Source organism: Rhineura floridana, chromosome 2 (genome assembly GCF_030035675.1).
Source record: "Rhineura floridana isolate rRhiFlo1 chromosome 2, rRhiFlo1.hap2, whole genome shotgun sequence".
NCBI lineage: Eukaryota > Metazoa > Chordata > Lepidosauria > Squamata > Rhineuridae > Rhineura > Rhineura floridana.
The window spans coordinates 195,336,916-195,362,512 of record NC_084481.1 but is presented as its reverse complement, the minus strand read 5'-3'; the positions used below and the strand labels follow the sequence as shown (position 1 = coordinate 195,362,512).

Sequence of the window (25,597 nt, the reverse complement as noted above, 5' to 3'; positions counted from 1 at the left end):
AGGCTGGCTACCAGCATCCTGGCCCCTGCCTGGTCTATCCTCTAAGCATCAGTGTGAGAGTCTGCCTGCCTGTGCAATTTCTGTCTGCAAGTAAGAGCTGGTTACTGTTGCTTTGTTGCTGATTGCAGTGGATTACTGTTTGCGGGCTGAGTGGGTACACCTGGAGTGTGTGGGTAGTCTAAATCCTGACCTTGTCTCTGTGTTTGGCAGAGTCAACTGAAAGATTGTCCCCAAAGGGCATGACCCCTTTGGATTGTCACTTAGATTACTGTAGTGCAGTCTATGTGGGGCTTCCCTTACATTTGGCCCAGAAACTGTAATTAGTGCAGAATGCTGCAGGATACAACATCCCTCCTCAGATATCTGCTCTGGCTGCTGGAGCTATTGGACCAAATGCAGAGCATTACTATTGGCATATGAGGCTCTTAACAGCTTGGAATAAGTTTACATGAAAGGTCGCCTTACCCCCATATATGGCCAGTCAACCGCTTTGATTTGTGGAACTGGCACTTTTACAAGCCCACATAATGTTCATTCTGCATGTGCAAGAAATTCCTCCTGCTGGGAGAAAGGGCGGGATATAAATCAAATAATAAATAAATAAATAAATAAATAATTGATCCTTCATTGTGGCAGCATCTGCATTCTGGAACTCCCTGCTCATTAATATTAGGCAGGTGCCTTCAATGTTTTTTGCTTGTTTTTGGCATCTGCTGAAACCGCTTTTTAGGCAAGCCTACCCAGACATCTAAATTTGACATATATTTTAATAGTATTTATTAGGGTTGTTGTTTTTCCCCGAAAAAAATGCTGGTTTTATTTGTATTTTAAAAATGTTTAGGTCACCTTGTTTTTCATATCTCATTTTATCAGTAACTTTAATGTATATTTTGTAAACCCTTCAGAGGCTTGGATGATTAAGTGGTATCTAAATCCTGTTAAATAAATAAATAAATAAGTACATATTATTTATATTACAACCATAAACTCTGATTAGAATCACCACATTCTCTTCTCCATGCACCCTACCTAGTTCAAAAAACAAATTTTATTTTCAGACATGCTCATTTCCAATTTATCTTTTTTGCTGTCAGAAGGTATTTATTTCACTATTTATTTGGTGAATTCATTGATCCCTTGTTACAAAAAATAAGCAGAGGACTACAGTTCCTCAGTGTATAACCTGACACATGTAAGTACACGACATAGTTCAAAATGCAATGCAACAGTGGATGAGATAAAAGCATAACAGTCTGCAACAAATATGTGCACTAATCATTGTAAACTGAAAGCTGATTTGACCACAATCATAAAAGGAACAGAAGAAAAGAGTTTAGCACTGTGCAGGAAGCTTTCAACATAATGGGAATGCCACCTTATTCAAGAGTCCTTAGTGTTGTAAGTCCTTAAAACAAAACAAACAAACAAACAAACAAACCAGTCGATCTAGTAGCTTTTTCTAGTATATACTCACCACTGCGCTATCTCAGTAACAACACAGCAACAAAATTCCCAAGCAGCTATTCACTCTAGGCCAGGCTATAGTGGCTTGCTTCACACATCATAGTAAATCAAACTATAGTTTCCTGGAGCCATGTGGGTTCTTGAGAAGCTCATAGCCACTCTGCTCCTCCCTGGGCTTTTTTAGTCCCACACTATGCTGTGCTAAGCCGAGACTTTGGCTTACTGTGACATCTGAACCTGGACTCATACTTAAGCTCTCTCCTCACTAACCATAAGCTTGGACCAAGATTTGTTCTTGGCTACAGCCAGGGATGAGCAAAGCAGCTATGAGCTTCTCTCCAGGAACCTGCTCAGTCATACCGTTCTGGTAAGCCATAGTTCAGCTTTCTGTGTTGTATGATTGAGGCCATAGCCATCATAGCAGGATATCAAGCAGAGATGGGTGAATCAATCTATTTCTAGTCAAGTGTCATTTTCAGATGTATTCACCCCCCAAAATGTGAAAGACTGACTTCAATCCTCTTATTAAGTCGTAACAACAACGTACCAAAACAAGTTTAACACGATCCTGTAACGGCATCATTGAATTGTGTACCACAGGGATAGCCAATGGTATGGTGCCTTCCAGATGCTGTTGAACTACAACTCCTGTTATCCCTGACTGTTGTCCATGTTGGCTGGGACTGATTAGAGTTGTTGTTGAGCTACATTTGGAAAGCACCCACTGGCTACCCTTGGATGTAACTCAGAGCATACATCAGAATACCAAATTCTCACAATTCTTCTCCTTCAAAAAGTGTTAGGAAGGAGCACGCGAACCAGAAGTCATACACGCAATAAGTGGTGGGTTGAATGCACAGCCCTGATGTTACACCACATGCACAGTTCATACACTGTGAATGCATCCTTACTGGAGGTTACCATGGTTAGTTTGAACCACTGCTTTCATATGTGATGGGACTATGGGGGAAAGTGCATTTGGACTACATTAGTGTGCCACACATAGTGCTGCCCAGGCAACATAAGGCTCAGAAGAGATCTCTTGTTGAATTCTGGACTTACCCCGCTCACATGTTCTCCCCCAGTAGCCAGTGCCAGTGCAGTCACATATGAAGCGGTTCCAGCCATCCTTGCAGACAGCATTGTTCTTACAGGGGTAGCTGTCACACTGCTTGTTGTTGCCCCGAATGCAGGAAGATTTGACCCCGGCAGCATTCTGCTGTTCTGCCAGTTGCCGGATGTTTTTGCTCCTCCCATCGATGAAGAGGTCTCGGATGCAGCCCACATAGCCATAGTTCAACATGGCTGTCCAAAGCTCAGTAGGGAGGACGAGGCCTGCCCGGTTTTCAGGCAGTCCACCAAGGTACATGTCCCCTTCCAGATCCAGGATCTCACTCTCCCCACTAGCAGTGAAGGGTGTCCGTCTGCTGTTCACTGATATGGTACCTGAAAGAAAGTGATCACATCAACCAGTGGCCACAACTGTGACACGAGTCAAGTCTCGCCAGTCTGAATGCTAGTGAAAGGGGAGGGTTTTGGTACAGGAGATTTCACAGCAGAGTCACAGCAGAGACAAAACCCTGACACAGAGAAAGCTTGTCCTGAAATGCTTTGCTGCCCTCTGTCAAACCTGTCAGACAGTACAGTCACAGAAAAAAAAACTGATAGGCTGGAAGACAAATTATGGACATCCAACCCAATCCTTTGCAATGATGCAGGAACTTCAGACAGCTATTTTTGTGCATGGCCTTTGAAGTCCTGCATCAACTATCTGGCAGTCTGGTGCCAGAAGATTTGGATAGAAGAGCAAGTTTTCTCTCTTAAGTTCATGCTGGAACCCAAGATAGTACACACACCAGTACTGTGACTGCAGCAGTCTACAGTGCAGATTTTAAAAATTTGAAATAACTATCACAGAGCTTAAACATGAATGTGTGTATGAAAAGAACTCATCCTGTAATTATTCAAATTATAGTGGGGCATGACGAACATTAAGGGATAGGCATCCATAGCTCAGTTTTAGACCACATGTTTTGCATGCCAAAGTTAGAAGGTTCAGTCCCTGGAAACTCTAGGAATGAGGAACCTGTTGTGTTGTGGTCCTCCAAATGTTGTTGGACTCCAACTCCCATCAGCCCAGCCAGCATGGTAAATAGTCAGGGTGATAGGAATTGGAGACCAACAACATCTGGAGGGCCACAGGATCTCTATCCCTATTCTAGGTAAAAGATCTCAAGAAGCAGAGCTGGGAAAGCCTTCTGCCAGGGGCCTTAAAGAGTCAGTGTCAAGAGTAGACAGCACCATCATCATGTTCAACACAGTACAAACATACTAATATTCTGTTCATACCAGCAATGGCACCTTCTTATCCTGAAGGATGCATGGATCAATTGTACATCTGATTTACACATCACAATGGTGTGCTGGACGTTGGCACTCACACAGACTGCCTTAATCAGGCAAAAAATAGTTTAAGATATCAATTTTGGACATAATCCAGGTACTGACACAAAATGTACCTGTGTCAATAGGTTCTAGCTTTCCCAACTAAACGTGTTTATCTTTTTCAGTGACATTACTATTTGGAGATTTTCTCCTTGAAAAGAATGGTACCTGCTTCTTCCTTTAAATACACAATAAAGATAGAGTGTCTCCTTCAGTTAAGAGTGGAATAATATCATTTTAAATCTCATTTATCTGAAGCATGAAAACACAGGGCAAATTCTTTCCCACTAAAATCAATAGGACTTAGACATGTTGACCTATGACTGGATCCAGCACTTATTAATCCATCCATTGTCCAGCATTATTAAGCCACTGATTTCTGTAGAGAAGAGCTAAGATTGTATTGAATTCTCCTGCTTCAAAAATGGGACTTAAAGAATGCAATCCTATGCTTACTTACTGGTGAGTAAACCTAACTGAACGCAATGTGGCTTACTTCTGAGTAGACATATATAAGTAACAGTATAAAATATTCAACTTTGGCTGGATTCTGCCCTATATATTTTTTCCTATTTTTATGTTAAATGTTGCTGTCTATAGGTTAGGTATCTGCCATATATGCAAGCAGCACTCTAAGAAATAATGAGTACTTCCAAATGAATTTATTCTTGCAAGTTATTTAGATGCAAGCCAAAATGCAAAAAAAAACCCCCAAACAACCAACCACGTTTTGATTACTTATTTACATGCCTGTAAAATGTAGCAATGTATAACAAGTGATACAGACCTGCTAACATTAAAGTGGGGCTGGGTTAAAGATCAAATGCAAATTCCTCCTAAACTGAGCCCTCTGAGATTAGTTTTCTGGCTACAGAAAACCTAAGTAAACTATTCTGTATTATCCATTAACACACATTGTTCTGAGAAAGCAAAAGCACCTGATTGCTGCACTATTTACTCCACATCATATCTTAGAATTTGTGACACATTAATCAGGAATGTATTTTCTAATCCCCTCTCTTCCTCCTCCCCTCCCCCTTCCAACCCTCCCCCTTCCCCTCCTCTCTGTGCTCAGTTTGACCTATCCTAAGCATGACTGCATGGGAGTAAATCCCAAAGAATTCAGTAAACATGCAAGTGATCAAACCTGCCCTCTCCTTCTTTCATCCCTCTCCCTTCTTCCTTTCCTTTCCTCCCCTCCCCTTCCCTTCCTCCTCCCCTCCCCATTCTCCCCCCTCCCCCTTCTCTTCCCCCAGGTCACTTTCACCTATCCTAAGCATGATCACACTGGATTAATCCCACTAAACTCAATAAGCATGTAAATGACACATCCATTCTCAGCAAACTTGCACAGGATCCCATTCCTTACCTCCCAGATTAAAAAGAAGAGAAATTCCCTAATAGGCCAAAAAAACCCTTGCAGTTTAAGAATGTACCTATAGCCAATAGATATTTCTATCAAACTTTAAAAAGCAGGGAAATTGGGCATCCTTAGTGAATGTACCAGGGGAGCAGGAGACCTGACATCCTGTGAGATATTGGACTGCCCTACAAAGTTGTCAAAATATTAATATTAATATTTAATATATCATGTTTTAATATTATTGCTTCATCCCTGCTAAAACACGATCAGTACAGCACATGTCTTGTTTTTGTTATTTGGGTTGATTGCAGGTGTTGCCACCATTCACCATATACTCAGAGGCACACATTGGCAATTTTTCCCAAGCTACACAGGAAGTGGATTGGACTTTAAAGATCAAACCAAATTGTTTTTGCGTTTTGACAAATTTGTAGGGCAGTACAATATCTCAGTCAGGATGTCGGGTCTCCTGCTCCCTTGGTGCATTCACTATAGCTGCCCAATTTCCCTGTTTTTTAAAGTTTGATAGAAATATCTATTGGCTATATGTACGTTTTTAACCACAAGGGTTTTTTGCCTATTAGTGAATTTGTTCCTGTTCTTCAACAATTGTAAAGGGTCTGTGCTGCTGTAGAGAAAAAAAAAACATTCTGAGGATTTTCCCCACACACACCTGATCTGCCATCTCTCTGAATATCAACATGATACCATTCTCCATCATTAGCTTTCCTCTGAGTGGCCTTCACTTTGACTGTTCCAGAACCCATGTCAAGAAGAAGGTAGAGGTTCCCATCTAAGAGTTCCACAGCAAAGAAATCCACTTTTGTGTTTTTCTGGCTCCTGGAATCCTTCCTTTCCTGGGGCTTGCCATGGGTGAAGAGTATAAGGCCGTTGGGCTCTGTGGTGCGGAAGTCAAAGGAGATTGACCCCATTCGCTTGGTGTTCCATTTAGGCAGGCTAATGTAGGCCTCGGGGGTCTCAAAATTGATGGGGTCCAACGTGGCCACATTCTCACACGTGAACTTCACCTCCCCATAAATTTTCATTTTTGTGTCACTGATCCTCGCCAAGCGAGACAGCTCAAGACGGATGTCGTTATTCTTATAAACAACCTGTCAGGAAGAAGGGAAAACACCATACATCAATTGCAAAGGTAATGCACACTTTGGAAAGAAGCACCCAAATAAGCTCTTAGGATTGGGGAGAGTCTGTATGGGACTCTAAGCTAGGACTATGTTTAGGAATAATAATAATTGGGCTGCTATACCAACCAAAGATCACATGGGAACAGGAGGGAACATTCAGAGAAGTGAAAGCACTCCATGCCAACTCTAGCTTTTTGGGTGTTCTTGGAGAAGATGCCCTCAGTGGTCCCCAAATCCCAAATCTGGACCCACCTCCTCTTTGCTGTTGCCTATTCTCGTGCCGTCTAACCAGGTAATGAACTTTACATCCTTTAAAAATATATATTTAAACTTTCACCCAGGGGTGGGAAACCTTTTCCAGCCCAAGGGCCACGTTCCCCTTGGGACAATGTTCTTAGGGCCACGTGCCAGCGATAGCCAGAGCCAAAGGCAAAGGTGGGTGGAGCAACTTATGTACATTTTACCTCTGTACAGTCGGCTAGTTTCTCCACATACTCACAGACCTCTCTCCATTCTCCGTCCAGGGAAGCAAAATGCTTTATCAAAGTTCAAGGCCACATTCCAGCCATGCAAAAACATTAAGAGGGGTCTGAAGCCTGGCCAGCAAGCGGTGTGGCCTGGGCAGAATGGGTGTGGCTGCAGAGGGGGTGTAATGTGGAGAGACTCCTGAAGGCCATATAGAGAGGATTCAAGGGTGATCTTTGGCCCCCAGGTCTGAAGTTCCCCAACCTTGCTTTAATTGCACATGCAAACTGGCCCTTTGTCTGCACTAGTGGTCCCAATTCAGTCACTCCTTCTAATAGAGAACTCACTTGGTGGGTGCTTATGAGACGGTAGCCAGAACAGGGCCACTGAGAGACAATATACTGAGAAAGTATTGAGAAAGGTAGTTATGGTGTCAGCGTATCACCTCCACTTTATTGTGGATGATATCCAATGTACTAATGCTGTTAATACAAGGATTGCCGCTACCACAAGAGAACTTCCCCCCTCCTCCCCCATGTGCACCCTGCACCCTTCCCAAATCTGTCCTGAAGGGTTGGGGAGAAACTCCAGAACAGATTTAGGAAGCACACAGGGGGAGGAGAGGGGAGAGAGTTCAGTTGCGCAAGTGTATATCTTGCACTAACAGAACTAGTTACTTAGAGCTACATTGGATACAAGAGTTCATTTTTAAATGTTTTTGATGTGGTATTAGCTTGCTTGCTTCAGGTCCACTTTTTATTGCAACCTACTCTGAAATGAATACAAAGAATATAATGAAATAAGTCAATAGGTATCAGCAAGCTCGGGGAAACCCCAAAGTTCACAGAAGTACAACAAATATTTAAGGGAAATGTAACAACAACAACAAAACAGCCCAATGAGGGCAGAGTATGTTCAGTGGCCATGTTGAGTGTCTGTGGAGGACAAAAGCAGGAAAAAGGGGTGGGCAAGGAATGGACTGGGGTATGTTGGAAGGTAGGATGGAAGGAGGTAGCAATTTCCATCCCGTCCTGTGGTCGTTACAATCAGTGCTGTTTCTGTTCCACTACAGTTCGGCTTCTGCTAAAACCTACTTTATTCGTCTTGCTATCTGGTATGGCGAACTAAGGTAAGTAATTATGTAATCAATGCATTTCAATGGAAGTAAATGTCAACAGCCATGCACATTTCCATTCCTGACTGTGGGTGAATATGCAAATCGCAATAATTTCTGCTCCCATTCTTTTTTCCTGGAAGAGGGCATGCCTGGTGGATTGGAACAGGAGCACTTCCCAGTGCAACATGTTGCTGCAGGTCCCACTTGTACGGATGCTTGAGTGATTTTATTCTTCTGAGTAAAATGCTTGCTTGTGTAAAATGTACACTTCTGGGTAGATGCATAGGAAGTCCTACTGAATTTAATGGGACTTCCTTCCAAAGAACTGTACAAAGCATAGTAGCCATGCAGCTCAATCCTATCATCTTTATATGGAATTGAGTCTCACTAAGTTCCATGTGGCTTACTTTCACAGCCTGTTCCTTGAAGTGCTTTACCACACTCAGTTTGTCCCACCTTGTTCAATAGGAGTCACTCCCAAGTATGAGAAGGCAGAATTGCAGCTTCATTGATTTGCAGATTATCATTGCAATCCTGCCCACACTTGTATAGAAGTGAGCCCCCATGAACACAGTGGGACTTACTAATGAGATTTTGGATATTAGCTTCCTTGGACAGGGCTACAACCCTATGGACATTTCCTTGGGTGTGAATCATAGATTTACTTGCAAGTAAACATGCATGAATTCAGGCAACAGGTGCAGAACTCTATGTTGTGCTATCTTTTTGGACTAAAGACCAAATAGAAAGAAACAAAGACAACCACCCCAAGCCCCAAGAAAGCACCATAATGCTTCCCCCTCCACTTCTTACATCAAGGGTATTAACAATTGCTAAGCAATATAGACAAGAGGACAATATACCATCAAGCATCCTTCCAAACTCCTTCCTAGTCTGCAGCACATAAAGAATATCATCAGTTTTCTACAGTTTTGATCTTGACTCAATAAAAAAAAACTTTCTAATCAGAAGGCTTTTCTCCATCCATCAAAAGAGCCTCTCTGCAATCAACTAAAGATGCAGAGACAGAAGTGAGAGTGTGCTATACTTGGCAGGTAGCCAATGTGGTAGAATTAAGAAGGAAATACTGCCTGGGGCACACTGGGCGAGATATTCCCTTGGGCAACGCCCATATGTAATTAGACAGCTGGCCACTAGATGCTGCCATTGTCTCACAAAGTGCATCCCAGCTCACTACCAGTAGTAGGAATCTCTTTTCATGATCGGCTAAGTTTGAAGGAGGCTTTAAAAAATGTTCATGTTATTTTCCAATTGCTGCTCTTGTTCATGGGGGCAGGAATCTTTTGATCCCCTCAGTGAGGTCCCCACTCTGACTGGGCCTCTCTCTTCACCAATGTCACTGCTGTCCCAAAGTGGAAGGTGATGGAAGTGAAGGCTGTTGCTCTTTCTCCTTCCCTTTATATAACATGTGCTCTTAGAGAGGGCAGATAAAACAGGCAGCAACAGCAAGGAGGAAAAGGGACTTCTGGGGTATGTAGGCGGTTGCTGTCAAGGTGTGGGCTTCAGCAGGTGTCCAGAGATGTAAATCCTCGATGTTGACCATGCCCACAGATCACATAGTGCCCTGTTTAAGTATAGGGGATACATAAACCTTTTAAGAACAGAAGAAGAGCCCTGCTGGGTCAAGCCATTGGCCCATCTAGTCCAGCATCCTGTTCTCACAGTGGCCAACCAGATCCCCATGGGAAGCCCGTAAGAAGGATATGAGTGCAACAGTGCTCACCCCCTCACTTGACAGCCCCAGGAACTGCATTCAAAGGCATACTGCCTCCCACAATGGAGGGAGAACATACCCATCATGACTAGTAGCCACTGATGGCCTTATGTTCTATGAATTTATCCAATCCTCCGTACTTATGATTCTGGCAAGTTTGGGGATGTCTCCCATTACCTGTTAAGTTGCCCCTTCTATTTTATTTATTTTATTTATTTATTATTTTATTTATACCCCACCCTTTCTCCCAGCAGAAGCCCATAAGCAGCCTAGGCACAAACCTCCTATCCTCCAGTTTGTCAAACAGACCTATCCTGGACCACATGCTTGCAGGAAAAAAAAGATGTATTCATTACCATCCAAACAGAAGCCAAGAAAATATGAGCCAAGTTCCAAAAAACCTAAGTGGATGGGTGGGTTGGGCTTCTTTTTTATTGTATTTTCAACCCCTTTATAGCTTATTGTGGAGGGGTAATTTGTGGTTTTTATTTTTGTGTATATGTGGGTATCAAAATGATTCTTTGTTGTATCTATATTGTTGTGACCTATGGCTTTTATAGCCTTCCAAGTTTTCCTGAACAAATCCCCAGAATTTCACATTTATTTAGAATCGAGCACCCTAAGTCTGGATTTTACCATCATGATGTCGGTTTGTTTGAAGACACAATTTTTATAATGGCTGACCATCCATTGTTTAGTGGCACCTGTCTCCACATAATGACCATGGTTGCTTGTGCATTGCATGATGCCTTGATGCTAACCCAAACTGATGGGCAATTAGAGCAGAAGATCAATTATCTGTACCTCACTTATGTAAATGTCCTAGTTATCCAGATTCACAATATACATGGAGTATGTGTGTGCAAGTCAGTGTAACCCTTTGCAAATATCATTCTCATTTATCCAAATGTCTAAATGACTGAACACTTCCCCCACCCATCTTTTTGCATGTTCCCCTGATGCTTCTATTCAAACAAATTAGGTTTTTAGTGATGTTTTGGAGATTGGTTTCTGTGATCAAATTACAGAGTGTGTGGAATCTCCCTAATTTAATACTGGAATAGAAGGGAAATGGAAGTCCACTTCATTATCTAAAGATAATGTCCTGGCAGGAATAGTTTCACTTTGGTCAGAAGAGCATATAATTCTGTTTATCAGTTACAGGGTTGCAGCAAAAGATTTGCTGTAAATAAAAATAAATAAATCACATGCATCACATTGATATGCAAATATTACCTGAAAGGCTACTGCAATACTCAAATGCCAGAATATGAATCAAAATATAATGTAATAAATAATGTAATAAGAGAATGTAATAAAATGCCCCATTATCAGTGAAGTATGACCAGTGTCTGTAATTTCATGGTTCAGAATACAAATCTCAGCAACTTGTAACGCTCACCTCAAATCAGAGGTAAGCATTATGACCTCATAGTTTCTTTCTGTCTTAGATTGTAATCTGAGCCATAGAAGAACTCTGAGGCCCCTGGCGGTGGTGACAGCAGCAGCAGGAATAGTTGTCTTTCTCTTCCAGATGCATGGAATGCTGAAATAGCCATGTTTCAGGTACCAAGGAACTTGGGTAATACTTGGGTAACAGTGATCTCCCCTTCCTAGCTGCAGCGGGTGGGCGGAAGAAGAAGCAAGGAGGGAGGCTGCTCCTTCTGTAGTGGGCACCTGGAATGCTGATACAGCAGCAGGTCTCACATATGCTGGGATATGTAGCTGCATTCCTGGTGCTAGAGAGGAATTAATATGCCTCTTTCCCTGCCTGTTAAGACAGGGAGGAACAGGAAGATATGTGGAGCTGCTGTCACTGAAGCAGCAGCCAGTTAATGCGGTTCCATTATTATTTATTTATTTCAGTAGATGAATACCCTGCCCAGGGCAGTTAACAAATATATAATTATAAGAATACAAAATGCAAAAATATACAAAACAACCACAATAAAACAAAACAAAACAGAAGGAACATTGTTGGGAAAAACTCTTAACCCCCTCCCCAAAGGATCGGCAGAATAAAAATGTTTCAACAGTGCATCTAAAAATTGCCTATGAAGGGGACAACTGAATGGAAATTGGAAGGGCACTTCCATAATCTAGGGACTTCTACCAATAATGTCCTGTCATGTGTCAGTATCCAGCAAGCAAAAGCTACTGGCAGGAGAGCAAGAAGGATGTTCCCAGCTGATCTTAGAAAGAAACAAAGGAAACTTGCCTACTACTGAGTCAGACTGTTGGTCCATCTAGCTCAGTATTGTCTACATTGACTGGCAGCAGCTCTCCAGGATTTCAGACAGGGAACATTCCCAGCCATACTTGGAGATGCCAGGGACTGAAGCCAAGGCCTTCTGCATGCAAAACAGATGCTCTACCACTGAGCTATGGGCCTTAGTGATTGGGTAGGGCAATCCTGGAAAAGGAGCTCCTTCAGGAACTTGGTTCCCAGATCATTTAAGGAGACAGTAACTATGGGGATCTGGAGAAAGGTATTTGGACCTCAGCATGCTCCAGATATATTTGATTAACTATGGTCACTTATAAATCAGTCCTAAAGGGCTCATCCTCATTAATCATCTGTTTATATAGTGCTCCTGGAGCTTTCAATGTGAAAATTAACGATACATTTTCTGAATGTCCAAAGCTAAATATCTTACTTCCAAAACTGGTGGACATACACCACTGACTTGGACAATCACATGTAGATACCTATCAACATTCACCTGTGTGGTGCTGAGCCAAAATGTTCCCCTCCCCACATCTCTATACCCCATCTTCAGTAAGGAAAAGGCTGAGATTTTGGATGATGTAATATTGCTCCAAGGGGCATTCTACAAAAAGAAAACGGCAGCCACTGAGATGCTGTAACTAGTACAAAGCACAGGCAGCAGCAGCAATGATTCTGAACACTCACTGTACCATTTTATTACAACTTAGAATTCATATATTAATCAGCCCTTGTACTATAGTTTGTGATACATTTACAAGAAGCTCTTGAATAAGGCATGCCACCTCATCAAGTTTTAGAATGGCATCATGTAATTCCAAATGCCAACACGTTCAAGTTGAACCATTATAATATTCATGTTTGAGGACAATTGGAAACCTAAGACCTCTTGGGCTTTTTGTCTTGAGTTCTGTGGGAAATGTCCAGTACCGTAACTGGCCTGTTATATTAATTATGCACTGAATGCATGGACTTTATTTTCACTATGCTCTGATGATTCGTATATTTTTCACCTTAAATCTTTAAGCAAGTGTGTGTGAATACCTGTAAATAAACTCCACTGAAAATAGGGAGACTTATTTCTACTGAGTAAACACACATGTGGAGATTCAAATGTACACATGTAACAAAGATAAGTAGGAGAGGTAAGTATGAGAAACACACCACAACTGCTTGATCTCACAACATGTGCTGACCTAAAAAGGACACTGATTGGTCCTTTGGAAAGAGAGTTCCAGCTCACATTGCTCCTTCCTTGACCAAGGTAAGGCCCTAGTGCAGCTGCTAGAAGCTCTTGACTTTTGAAGTAACCTCACGCGACAGAGTTCTTCAACCCTGGATCCCCAGTTGTTGTTGGACTACAACCCCCAACACCACCAACCACCTTCACCAGTGGCCAGGGATGATGGGAGCTGTTCTCCAACAACATCTGGGGACCCAAGGTTGAAGAAGACTGCTATAGGAGAACACTGTTGTAATCTTTGTAGCAGATCACCATAAGAAAGACCTGGTAAGCAGCCTTGTATTTTGTAGAAATGTGGTACATAAAGTAGGGAAGAGGTGGAAGCTACTGAAATGGGCCTGTTATGTGTCTTGCAATCTGTCATGGCCAATGATGCTCAGATTAAAGAATGATGACCTCCCACAAAATGAAGATTCAGATGGATGCATACCTGAAAGGTGAATGATTTTGTTGCCTCTTAAGACTAGGGCAAATCCTTCAATTTTCTTAAATAGTCAGCATTTCTCTTTGTTGCTTATTCCAACAATTTCTGGGTATTTTTATTTTATTTTATTTTGCTGCTGATTGCAGAAGAGGGGCAAGAAAGTAAGTAATTTCTTCCCTCTGTGGGTATGTGAAATTTCTGGTAACTCAGTTCAGCACCCTCATAGGATATAAAATTAGACAGAGGCACAAAGAGGGAAGTAAACACAGTGCTTTCAGCTCGCTACTACTGCCTCCTAGATCATTAATACCAGGCTTTACATGAACATGAAGAATTAGCTGTATTGAGCATACCTGGTGCTGGACAATGAATTCACAGCTGGATTCCTCTTTCATTGGATTTCACTTAACTGAATCAAGCAATGAGGGGCCAAGCTAATCCCACAGGAGATGTTTTATTTAAACACAGACAGTTCTTAACCAAGATTCACTGCAGAAAGCTGAAGAATCCTTCTTTTGCATCTGTCTTTACAGTACAAAACAATGGAGAGAGACCCTCTGCTGAGCTATTTTGTTTCTTGTTAAGAACAGTGGAAGACCCGCGTGAAATTAAGGATGGAGATTTAAAACTTGATTTTGATCGGACTGAAAAATTATAGGACAATCTAAACCTTGGCTAGCCGGTGGCAAAGTGTGACAGAATGGTGGAGCTATTGCCGCACCCACATCCCAGTTGTGCATGCTGGCTGGAATGGAAGGTGGGAGGAAGGCAAATTGTTGTATTGAGTCCAATGCTGTCATGCAATGGCAATGGGGATGGCTCAGAATCCAGCAGATTGTGGGGCTACTCAGTCCCTGCCCACCCCAGAATACCCCCTTTGTGGGCATTTCAAAGGCGATTGTGGGATGGGGATGCCTTTGGCGGGTGGAATAAGGAGCTCCATGCAAGCAGAGTGATGCTGGCCTGACTGCAGATTGAGGCCCATGGAAAGGGACACTTCTACCAAATCCAAACCCCCTCCCCCGGCTCAGCACAAAGGGGGTTTAGAATGCAGCCTTAGAATGTTACAAGTCACCATGATTACATGATAGTCACACAAAGTATCTTAATCAGCCTGACATGAAACTGCTGAACTATAAGCTAAAGATGATTACATTTAATTAATTTGTTCATTGCTTCTTGCAATCAAGGAAGTGATTTACAATACGTAACTTAGCACTTAAATAAGCCTCTTTAGCAGAAGTCTAGAAGGTGGTCAGTGTAACACCAATATTTTATGTTTCATTGATTTTAAGGTGTGTGTTTCTTTTTAAAAAATCTAATGTACACTTTACAAAGCAATCCCCCCCCCCCGATCTGCTGTGATGGAGGAGTTTAGATGGGGCAGAAGTGGCCCTCTGCCCAGCTCTGCCAGCCAGATGTGTCCTAATCTCCTGCTATAATGGAGGGTGAGGGAAATCTACTGGTAACCCTACCAGTGGTAGCCAGTGGAAATCTCCAAAACACTGGGGCAAAACAATCTTAATTTCACATATATGCTCATGGGGTCTGAACTGGTGGTGACTGACCAGGAATGAGACCTTGGGGTCATAGTCTGATGAAGTTATCAACCCAGTGTGCGGCAGCAGTGAATCCCCATGCCAGGGATCATTTGGAAAGAGATTGAAAATAATGCTGTTATACAAATCTATGCTGAGATCACACTTGTATTACTGCACACAGTTTTGGTTGCCTCACCTCAAAAAAGATATTGTGGAGCTAGAAAGGTTCAGAAAAGGGCTATCAAAACAATCAAGGTGCTGGAGCAACTCCCTTATGAGGAAAGGTTGCAGCATTTGGGCTTTGTAGTTTAGAGAAAAGATGAGTAAGAGGTGTGGAGAAAGTGAAGAGAGAAAAAAATGTCTCCCTCTCGTAATATGAGAACTTGTGGGTACCTAATGAAGCTGAATGCTGGACGATTCAGGTCAAACAAAAGCAAGTGCTTCTTCACACAGCACATACTTAACCTATAGAATGTGCTCCCACAAGAGGTGGTGATGATGATCACCAACTTGGATGACTTTGAAAGGGGATTAGACACATTCATGAATGGCTACTACCCATGATGGCTATGTTCTCCTTCCACTGTCAGAGGCAACTTGCTGGGAATCGCAAGTGGGGAGAATGCTGTTGCACTCATTGCCCTTCTCGCAGGCTACCCATTGGCATCTGGTTGGCCACTGTGAGAACAAGATCCTGGACTAGATGAGCCATTAGCCTGACCCAGCAGGCTCTCCTTAAGTTTTTAAAGAGGGTGTTTCAGGGGCAGGGCTTGATCCTGAGCTGGCCCTGCTGCTGTCATGTAACAGCAATAGATCTGATCTGCGCTTCTTCACTGCATCAGCCCGGAAGCTGGCACAGCAAAGAGGCATTTTTTTTCTGCTCCCTCTACCTTCCACCCAGGCATGCATGAGTGGAAGGGCTGTGGCTATGGTGGTGGTTATGCCAATCCATCAAGCTCCATCATGGCTAGCCAAGGGTTTGAATTGCCCCCTCAACAGCTAAACTAAAAGAGGAGGGAGGAAGATGGGAGGAAGTTGTAGTGCCGGAGGGGGTGAATTCTTACTTGTGTCCAGCCATATATTGGTCCATAAAGCTCACTATGTGAACCATCATGTAGTGAGCTATCTCACTGTTGATCCTTGTCCATGTGGATTGCGGGAAGAGTCAGGAAAACTCACTAAGCAATGGGCAGTACTCATTTTGTTGTTATATGCCTTATGGCAATCCTATAAAACTTTTGGATGTATTCATAGGATTCATTTTACTTCTTCCCAAAATATTCCTTGTCTTTTGCAAGACCAGTCATCCTTTGTGAAAGTGAAGGGGAATATTCAGCTACTTTTTAGAGAGGTGAATTTCTCATAATTATTTTTTTTTTAGGGGGGAGATTGGCTAACCTCAGTTTAGATGGGGTTTTCCTTCACAATTTTTTTTTAAAGCCTCAGGCCACCAGTAGCAGCAGTAAGGCTCTCTGCAGCTTCTTGGCTGCATTCCCTGAGCCAGAATGTTCATGGGAACAAAGCTGAGAGATGATGTAGCTTTGTTCTAATTAACATGGTAACTTCTACTGAATGATGTGTCTAAGTGGTAGGAAACTGAACCCAAGGGTGCGCTCCCCAATGGTGAGTTTAACATTTAGACCAGTTTAGTGTTAGGCACTTCACAGACTGTCTGGAACATGCTTTGCGTGCAGAAAGTTCGAAGTTCAATCCCTGGCATCTCCAGGTAGGGCCGGGAACATCCTGGAGAGCCACTGCCAGTCAGTGTAGTTAATACTGACATAGATGGACCAATGATCTAACTCAGTATCAGGCAGCTTCCTATGTTCCTAAGAGCAGTGCCACGCGCACTGGGTGTCACCGTTAGATAATGGGAGGGGCTACTACAGCTCCATGCCTTCAGTCTCTCTTTTGCTTTTGCACAGCTTCAGAAATGCCAGAAGCACAACTTCAGACTTGTCACGGCATTCATTTGTCAAAAAAGGGCCGAGAACATCCACGCATCCACGAGGCACTAAGCCGCGCACGGCACAACTTGGATCCACAATGGAGAGATCATAAGCCACCTTCTAACACAGCGAATGAAACAAGGGTGCAAGGCTTACTGTGGCTCCCATCTGGCCAGACTGGCTAACTCGGCACGGCTTAGCTTGTGGAGAAACCCCTAATGGGTGGCGGGGGAGGCTGTTTCCCAGCTTGCTTTTCCAGGCCTCTCAGTGCATAATACCTAATCAGCACGAGTGAAGAGTCCAACAGCTCTGCCAGAGCATGTCTAGGCTGCAAGTGACATATCCCATTAATCATTCGGTCTGCTCTGGAATCTGTGTGTGCAGAGCGTGAGCTCAGATTCCTTACGGGGAATGATGCAACTGCCTTTTGGAGTGCAAGGAGAAGGTAGGCTGCCTGAGATGCTGCTGTTTGATGGGGAGAATAGTTAAAAGGCACATAAGAGTAATTCAAGAATAGGAATGCAGGAAGCTGCTTTATGAGCAGTCAGACCAGTGGTCCATCATGATCACAACTGACTGGCAGCAGCTCTGCAAGACTTCAGGCAGGATTCTTTCCCAGCCCAACCCGGAGACGCCCTGGGTTGAACATGGGCCCTTCAAATTGTCCAGATTGATTGTAACAACAAGGCTTAATGTGTGTTTTACTTACTGGGCTGGAAGTACCTGTTAAGTGGCACTAGCGTGTGCTCCTCTCTCAGAAACGAAGAGGAAGGTAATGGGGAATTTTTATATACAAAAAGTCGGCAAAATATATTCTTTTAGAAACCTATAGGATTTACAACATTTTAATAATAGTGTGGTAGGCCAACTAAAAATCCTTTCCTTGGTCTGCTGTCTTCGCTCTGCCTGTTATGCACATGTAGCCATGGTAACAAGGAATGCATGGTACAGCCTGGCCCAGAAGACAATATATGAGCTTGCCTGGGCCCTGAGATCTTCAGGAGAGGCCTTTCTCTCAGTCCCAACACCCTCACAAGCACGATTGGTGGGGACGCGAGAGAGGGCCTTTTCGGTGGCTGCCCCTAGGCTTTGGAATTCCCTTCCTAAGGAGGCAAGGATGGCCTCCTCTTTATTGTCCTTCCGTCGGCAGGCAAAGACTTTTTTATTCCAACAGGCTTTTAGAATGAAAGGTGGTTAGGATAGTTCGTTTAGAGGTTGCTGCATTGTCTATTGCTTAATTGCACTATTTTAATTTGTTTTATTTATTTTAAGTGGTTGTTAAATGTTTTAATCTTGCTAATGGTTTAATCTTATCTTAATGTAGAATTTTGAATGTTTTAATCATATGTATTTATGTTTGTTGTAAGCCGCCCTGAGTTCCACTTGGAAAAAGGGCAGGTATAAATAAAGATAAAGATAAAGGTAAAGATAAAGATGATAATAATAATAATAATAAAATAATAATAAGGGGAGCAGAACACTTGTACTGGACATCTCGGTACTCTCCAAAGCCTGAGAAGAATCAGCACTGGAATGCATGAGTTCATAGCAGAAATGTGCTGGTAACCTCTATGTAATGCTTATGTGTAACTCCCTGATTGGGAAATGCAAATGTCTTTGCCCTTGAATGTATAAAACCCCCAGGCAAACAGTGCCATGTTGCAGCTGTCCGTCCATCCAAGGGAGACTGACCTTGTGCACGTAACCAATAAAGGCCTACCTTTGCTGCAAGCCTGTGTCTTCAATTTCCTTAGGGACCCCCAGTCCAACAAATCCCCAAAATTCCCCGTCAAAGTTACAATCCAAAGCTGGCACAACTGGCAGGTACTGGTCACTGCCAGGAAGCCAACACTAACTTAAGAAAGTAGCTGATTAGCTGGGTGTATAAGTGTAGCTCTGCCAACCTGACCCAGCAAAAAAGCCCTACTGGCCGAGATTTGTAGAGTACTCATGCCAGTATCTGCAAGACTGGGATTGTTACATGTCCATTCCTTTCCTCAGGACTCACATTTCACTTGGTTCAGAAGCCAATGCAAAACTATTGTTCAAGCTGTCGGTATATGTTGCAAAGAAACTTTCACTAAGATCTCTGGTTACATTAGCATTGGCACCATGTTGCCTTTTAGTTCTTACATATGAGCTCTTTTGTCTTGGACTGGTACTAAAGGAACTTTGCATCAGGCAGAATGCCTCAGGCTGTTTTGCAGATGCACTTAATGTAGAGGAATCCACCATTTCTGCTCAGCAGACTGCTCAGCATCTGCATAGAAATTCACATTCAAAGTGCATTTTCTTGGAGATTTTCAGCAGGATGAGGGACAACTTGAGCAGGTCTAATGGGTGAGATGCACATCTGAGGTAGTTCTCATGCTTTTCAGCAATATTCCCAACCACCACTGAAATTGCTCTGTCTTAATAAGCAATTCTACCAGCTCAAAAGCAATATGAAAGATTGTTGAAGCACATGAGCTTGAGGAAACTATGATTTGACAGTTATGCTCGTATAACAACAACAACAATTTAACAATGCATTTAACCACTGGGGGAGGGAGGCACAGCTCAGTTAGACAGCACAAGATGATCATGCAAAAGGTTCCAGGATGAAATCCTGGGACCCCTATCCAAAATAATGCTGGTCCTAATGTGTCTCCCAAAACTTTGCAGCCCTATTCTCAGCCTGCAAAAGTTGGGAGGTACTTCCAACAATTTTCAGAGATGGGTTGGCATATTCTTTAAACTTTTTGGGGGGGGGTTATGTTTATAATGACCAACAATAAAGGTTTCTCTCCCTACTCTTTTTCTTCTTTTTCCCTTTGGGGCTATGTCAGCCCACAATGCTCTGTGGAAGGATACCACATTACAATGTAGTATTCCCTGAAGGTTTAAAACAATTTCTTAGACCACCAAAGATTTGGGGTTTCTAAGCCTCCTGTTTTCAGACCCCACACCCACAAATGGACTGAAAAAGTTCCAATTGCAACATTCAGCCCAGTTTTAATCCAAAAATATTGGATGCAGCTAGGCTCAGAAAGACTTCTGCCTGCGACACCCAGATTGCTGATCAAAGTAGGCAGCTTCATATATTCATATATGTTCTCTCATTTACCAGTTCATATATTTGTGAGCACATATATCATGCTTGCAGGGATGAATTTCACATTGGTGCGCCTATTTAGTGACATTTGTGGTTGTGAATTCTACAACTTTGCTATTCAAAAAAAGCACTATGCATGCTGATGTTTATAGAAAACTGTATATGAGTAATGTAGTAACCACATAGATATGGTTGTGCTTACATGCATGCTGATGCAAGCCTATGAGTGTATTTATTATCCCAACCACTCAGATGCATTTTCTATTCAGCACATGCCTGTCTATTCTATGGAATTGTGAACTAGTTAATCTGTGCCTGGAGTGGATAACATTAGTGCCATTCTCTTCCTGACATGTATTCATGTATGTATATATGTATATATTCTACAAGAAAACACTGACACTAAGAAGAAGCTGACAGCCAGGGCCACCACCCCCTGGACTGGTTGTAAGTAAGAAGGCAGGCAGGTGAGGGCTGGCTGAAGGCAGTCTGGAGTTGCTGGCTTTGTTTGCTACTGCAGCCAAGAAGATCAGGGCAAAGTTACTAAGATCTATCTTAGTAACTTAATAATTACCCTTAATAGGGTATAAATTAGACAAATACATGAGACATACAGTAGGCAGTTATGTAGTACCATACCTCAGAAGCACATTAGGTAAAAAGTGTTCCTTACTAAACAGGAACATGAAAATGGAGCTATGAAGAAATCACATCAGACTTTGAAGCTCTGGGAAGGAAACTCAAGGACTTTGGGACCCAGATAGTTTTTTCATCCATCCTTCCAGTACTTAGAAGAGGAGTAGAAAGGGAAAGAAAATACTCCGTGTGAATGAATGGCTACGAAGGTGGTGCCGACATGAGAGATTTGGATTCTGGGACCACAGGCTATACTTCCTGGAACATGGATTGCTGGCAAGTGATGGGTTGAATCTCACAAGGACTGGGAAGAAAGTGTTTGGCCACAGCATGGAGAAGTTCATCAGGAGGGCTTTAAACTGAATCCTAAGGGGGAGGGAGATGTAAACTTGGTGGTAACAACTGGTGAAGGCTTGTGCACAGTAACGGGAACAGAGAGATTGGCTCTAATAGGGCCCAGTAACAGTCCCCAGAAAAATGTAGTAAGGAAGCCAAACCATAAATCACATGGTCTTCTATGTCTGTATACTAATGCACAGAGCATGGGAAACATGCAGGACAAAATTGAACTCTTAACACAGGAGGGTAATTACGACTTGATAGGTATAACTGAAACTTGGTGGGATGACTCCCATGACTAGAATACAGCAATTGAAGGATATAACTTGTTCAAAAGGAAGGAATACAAAGAGAGGTGGAGTCGCACTATATGTTAAAAATATATATCCCTGCACAGAAATACAGGAAGATGAGCTTGGTAGCTCCACCGACAGTACCTGGATTAAAATTAATGGGGCAAGTAATAAAAGGAAAGTGGTGTGTGGAGTCTACTACCGACCACCCAATCAAGGAGAAGATGAGAATGTAACTTTTGAAAAGCAAATTGCCAATGTTTCAAGGAGGCATGGTGTAGTAGTAATGGGGGACGGCCCCTCCAAGAAATTTCTGACTTGTGTTGGAGATATCTTTCTCCTACAGAAAGTGGAGGAATCAACCAGAGGATCAGCTATTCTGGACTTGATTCTAACCAACAGAGATGATTTGATGGATGAAGTGGCAGTTCTGGTAACTCTGGAGGAAACTGAACACACCATACTTGAATTCTTGATTTTAACAGAAGCAAAAACTGAGAGTAGCCATACGCGCACCCTGGAGTTCAGGAAGGCTGATTTAAATAAACTCAGAACAATTGTAAGTACGGTTCCATGGCAAGTGACCCTAATGAGAAAAGGAGTCCAAGATGGGTGGGAATTTCTAAAAAATGAAATTCTAAAAGCGCAATGGCAAGCAATTCCAGCAAGGGGAAAAGAGGGGAAACAGCAGAAGTAGCCAATGTGGCTTCACAAAAAGCTTAGAGATGACCTGAAAATAAAAAAAGACACATACAGGAAGTGGAAAGAAGGCCAGGCCACAAAGGAAGAGTACAGGCAGGTATCATGGAATTGCAGGGATGGCGTCAGGAAGGCTAACGCTGAGAATGAGCTGAGGTTAGTGAGAGATGCTAAAAGCAACAAAAAAGCTTTCTTCAGGTACGTCCATAATAAAAAACAGAGAAAAGAAATGGTGGCACAGCTACTCAATGAGGATGGCAAAATGATAACAAATGACAAAGAAAAGGCAGAAATCTTCAATTCCTACTTTGGCTCTCCCAAAAAAGGGTCTATGACCCTCCTGGGAAACATGAAGTAGAAGGGGCAGGATTGGAGCTTGCGATTGATAGACAAGGAATACCTAAACAATTTGAACAAGTTCAAATCTCCAGGACACGATAAATTGCATCCTAGAGTATTGAAGGAACTGGCTGAAGAACTCTCAGAACCGCTGTCTTATCTTTGCGAAATCATGGAGGACTGGTGAAGTGCCGGATGACTGGAGGAGAGCTAATGCTGTCCCTATCTTCAAAAAGGACAAAAAGGAAGAACCAGGGAACTACAGACCAGTCAGCCTAACATCAATCCATGGAAAAACTCTGGAGCAGATTATAAAGCAGTCAATCTGTAAGCACCTTGAAAACAATGCAGTGATTACTAGGAGCCAACATGGATTTATGAAGAACAAATCCTGCCAAACTAATCTTATTTTGTTTTTTGATCGGGTAACCTCCCTTGTAGACAGTGGGAATGCTGTGGACTTAATATATCTCGACTTCAGCAAAGTTTTTGACAAAGTGCCCCACGATATTCTGATTAGCAAGCTAGCTAAATGTGGGCTGGATGGAACAACTATCAGGTGGATCCACAGTTGGCTCCAGAATCATACTCAAAGAGTGCTTATCAATGGTTCCTTCTCAAACTGGGCAGAAATAACAAGTGGGGTACCACAGGGCTCAGTCCTGGGTCTAGTGCTCTTCAACATTTTTATTAATGACTTGGATGAGGAGGTACAGTGCATGCTTATCAAATTTGCAGATGATACAAAGTTGAGGGGCATAGCTAATACCGTGGAAGACAGAAACAAAATTCAAAGGGACCTTGATAGGCTGGAGCATTGGGCTGCAAAAAACAGAATGAAATTCAACAGGGATAAATGCAAAGTTCTACACTTAGGAAAAAGAAAACAAATGCACAGTTCTAAGATGGGGGATACTTGGCTCAGCAATATGATACGTGAGAAGGATCTTGGAATTGTCATTGTTCACAAGCTGAATATGAGCCAACTGTGCAATGTGGCTGCAAAAAAGGCAAATGCTATATTAGGCTCCATTAACAGAAGTTTCCAAATCGCGTGAAGTATTAGTTCCCCTCTGTTCAGCACTGGTTAGGCCTCATCTTGAGTACTGCGTCCAGTTCTGGTCTCCACACTTCCATGCAGACAAACTGGAACAGGTTCAGAGGAGAGCAACAAGGATGATCAGGGAACTGGAAACAAAGCCCTGTGAGGAGAGACTGAAAGAACTGGACACGTTTAGCCTGGAGAAGGGAAAACTGAGGGGAGATATGATAGCACTCTTTAAGTACATGAAAGGTTGTCACACTGAGGAGGGCCAGGATCTCTTCTCGATCGTCCCAGAGTGCAGGACATGGAAAAATGGGCTCAGGTTGCAGGAAGCCAGATTTCGACTGAACATCAGGAAGAACTTCCTAACTGTTAGAGCCATACAACAATGGAACCAATTACCTAGAGAGGTAGTGGGCTCTCCGACACTGGAGGCCTTCAAGAGGCAGCTGGACAGCCATCTGTTGGGAATGCTTTGATTTGGATTCCTGCATTGAGCAGGGGGTTGGACTTGATGGCCTTATAGGCCCCTTCCAACTCTACTATTCTATTATATGGGTCTATGAAAAGCCAACACATGGCATATATACAAGGGAGGCTGGTCTATTAAGGCAGATGGGGCACTGCCCCACCAACTCCAGTCAGTCGTATAATTTTATTTGTATAAACCAGCCTTTCCCAACCAGTGTGCCTCCAGATTTTGTTGGACCACAACTCCCATCAGCCTCAGCTAGCATTGCCAATGGTCAGGAAAGATGGGAATTGTGGTCCAACAACATCTGGAGGCACACTGGTTGGGAAAGGCTGGTATAAACCATAGGTTATTACAAAAAGGTTAAAACAGAGGTAATCTAAATCAAACCATTGCCTTTACAACTGCGTGCCTCATCATGTATTTGTCCAGTTTTGTACCCTAATTGTTTCCAGAAAGGAGGCACACAAGCAGGATTAGGTTCCTTCCAATAGCCCTTGCTTCTTTTCCAATAACATCCCAAGGAAGCATTGTCATTAAAACACAACATAAGCTCGAGGTTATCTGTTTGGAATCTTCATCTCAGAGCCTAAGAATTTTCTGATTTTATTTTTCTGTTGTTTTAGTGATGTTTAGAACCCTTGTACTGAACAGGAGGAGGTAAGAGAGCCTCCATGAACACCCCTTCTGTGTCTGTCAGGTGGCAGTGACACATGGGGTCATCCAATGAAGCTGAAGGGTGGGAGATTCAAGGCAAACAAGAGGAAGTCCTTCTTTTAAACAGTGCATAGTGAGGCTATAAAATTTGCTACCACACAGTGGTGATGAAGGGGATTCGGCAAATTCTTGGAGGATAAGACTGTGAAAGGCTATAAATCCTGATGCCTATATATTACTTCCAGTATCAGAAGCAGCATTATTCTAAGGCTGTGTATACGCCATGCCTTTAAGGACATGTCTTCCCCCAAAGAATCTTGGGAACTGTAGTTTACCCTTTACAGGGCTACAATTCCCAGCACTCTTAAAGGTAAAGGTGTCCCCGCACTTATAGTGCGAGTCGTTTCCGACTCTTAGGGTGACGTCTTGCGACATTTACAAGGCAGACCGTATATATGGGGTGGGATTGCCAGTTCCTTCCACGGCCTTTCTTTACCCCCCAGCATATGCCGGGTACTCATTTTACCGACCACGGATGGATGGAAGGCTGAGTGGACCTCGACCCCTTTTACTGGAGATTCGACTTCCTCCTTCCGTTGGAATTGAACTCCGGCCGTGAGCAGAGCTTCAACTGCATTAATGAACTACAATTCCCAGGATTCTTTGGGAGACATACTATGCTTTAAATGTATGGTGCATACACACTCTAAATAAGGTTGCTGGGAAATATGGAGAGTGCTATTATACTCATGTCTTGCTTCCAGGCTTCTCAAAGGCATCTTTTTGGCCACCGTCAGAAACAGGATGCTGGACTAAGCATGCCTTTGATCTGATCCTGCAGGGGTCTTCTTATATCAAACATATCACTGCCCCTCACATCTAACATAATTTGTTACTACTACTAC

General features: G+C 42.9%; 1 protein-coding gene across 1 annotated transcript in view; it reads right to left on the bottom strand.

Annotated features, from left to right (window-relative positions):
• NRXN3 (neurexin 3) overlaps positions 1 to 25,597 on the bottom strand; it is a 1,913,991-nt gene that overhangs the window by 1,373,432 nt on the left and 514,962 nt on the right. Inside the window, exons 7-8 of the mRNA XM_061611873.1 lie at positions 5,946 to 6,384; positions 2,527 to 2,910 (exon numbers count right to left, since the gene is read on the bottom strand). Of these exons, the coding sequence (XP_061467857.1) occupies positions 2,527 to 2,910; positions 5,946 to 6,384 (823 nt within the window). The remainder of the gene's footprint in view (positions 1 to 2,526; positions 2,911 to 5,945; positions 6,385 to 25,597) is intronic.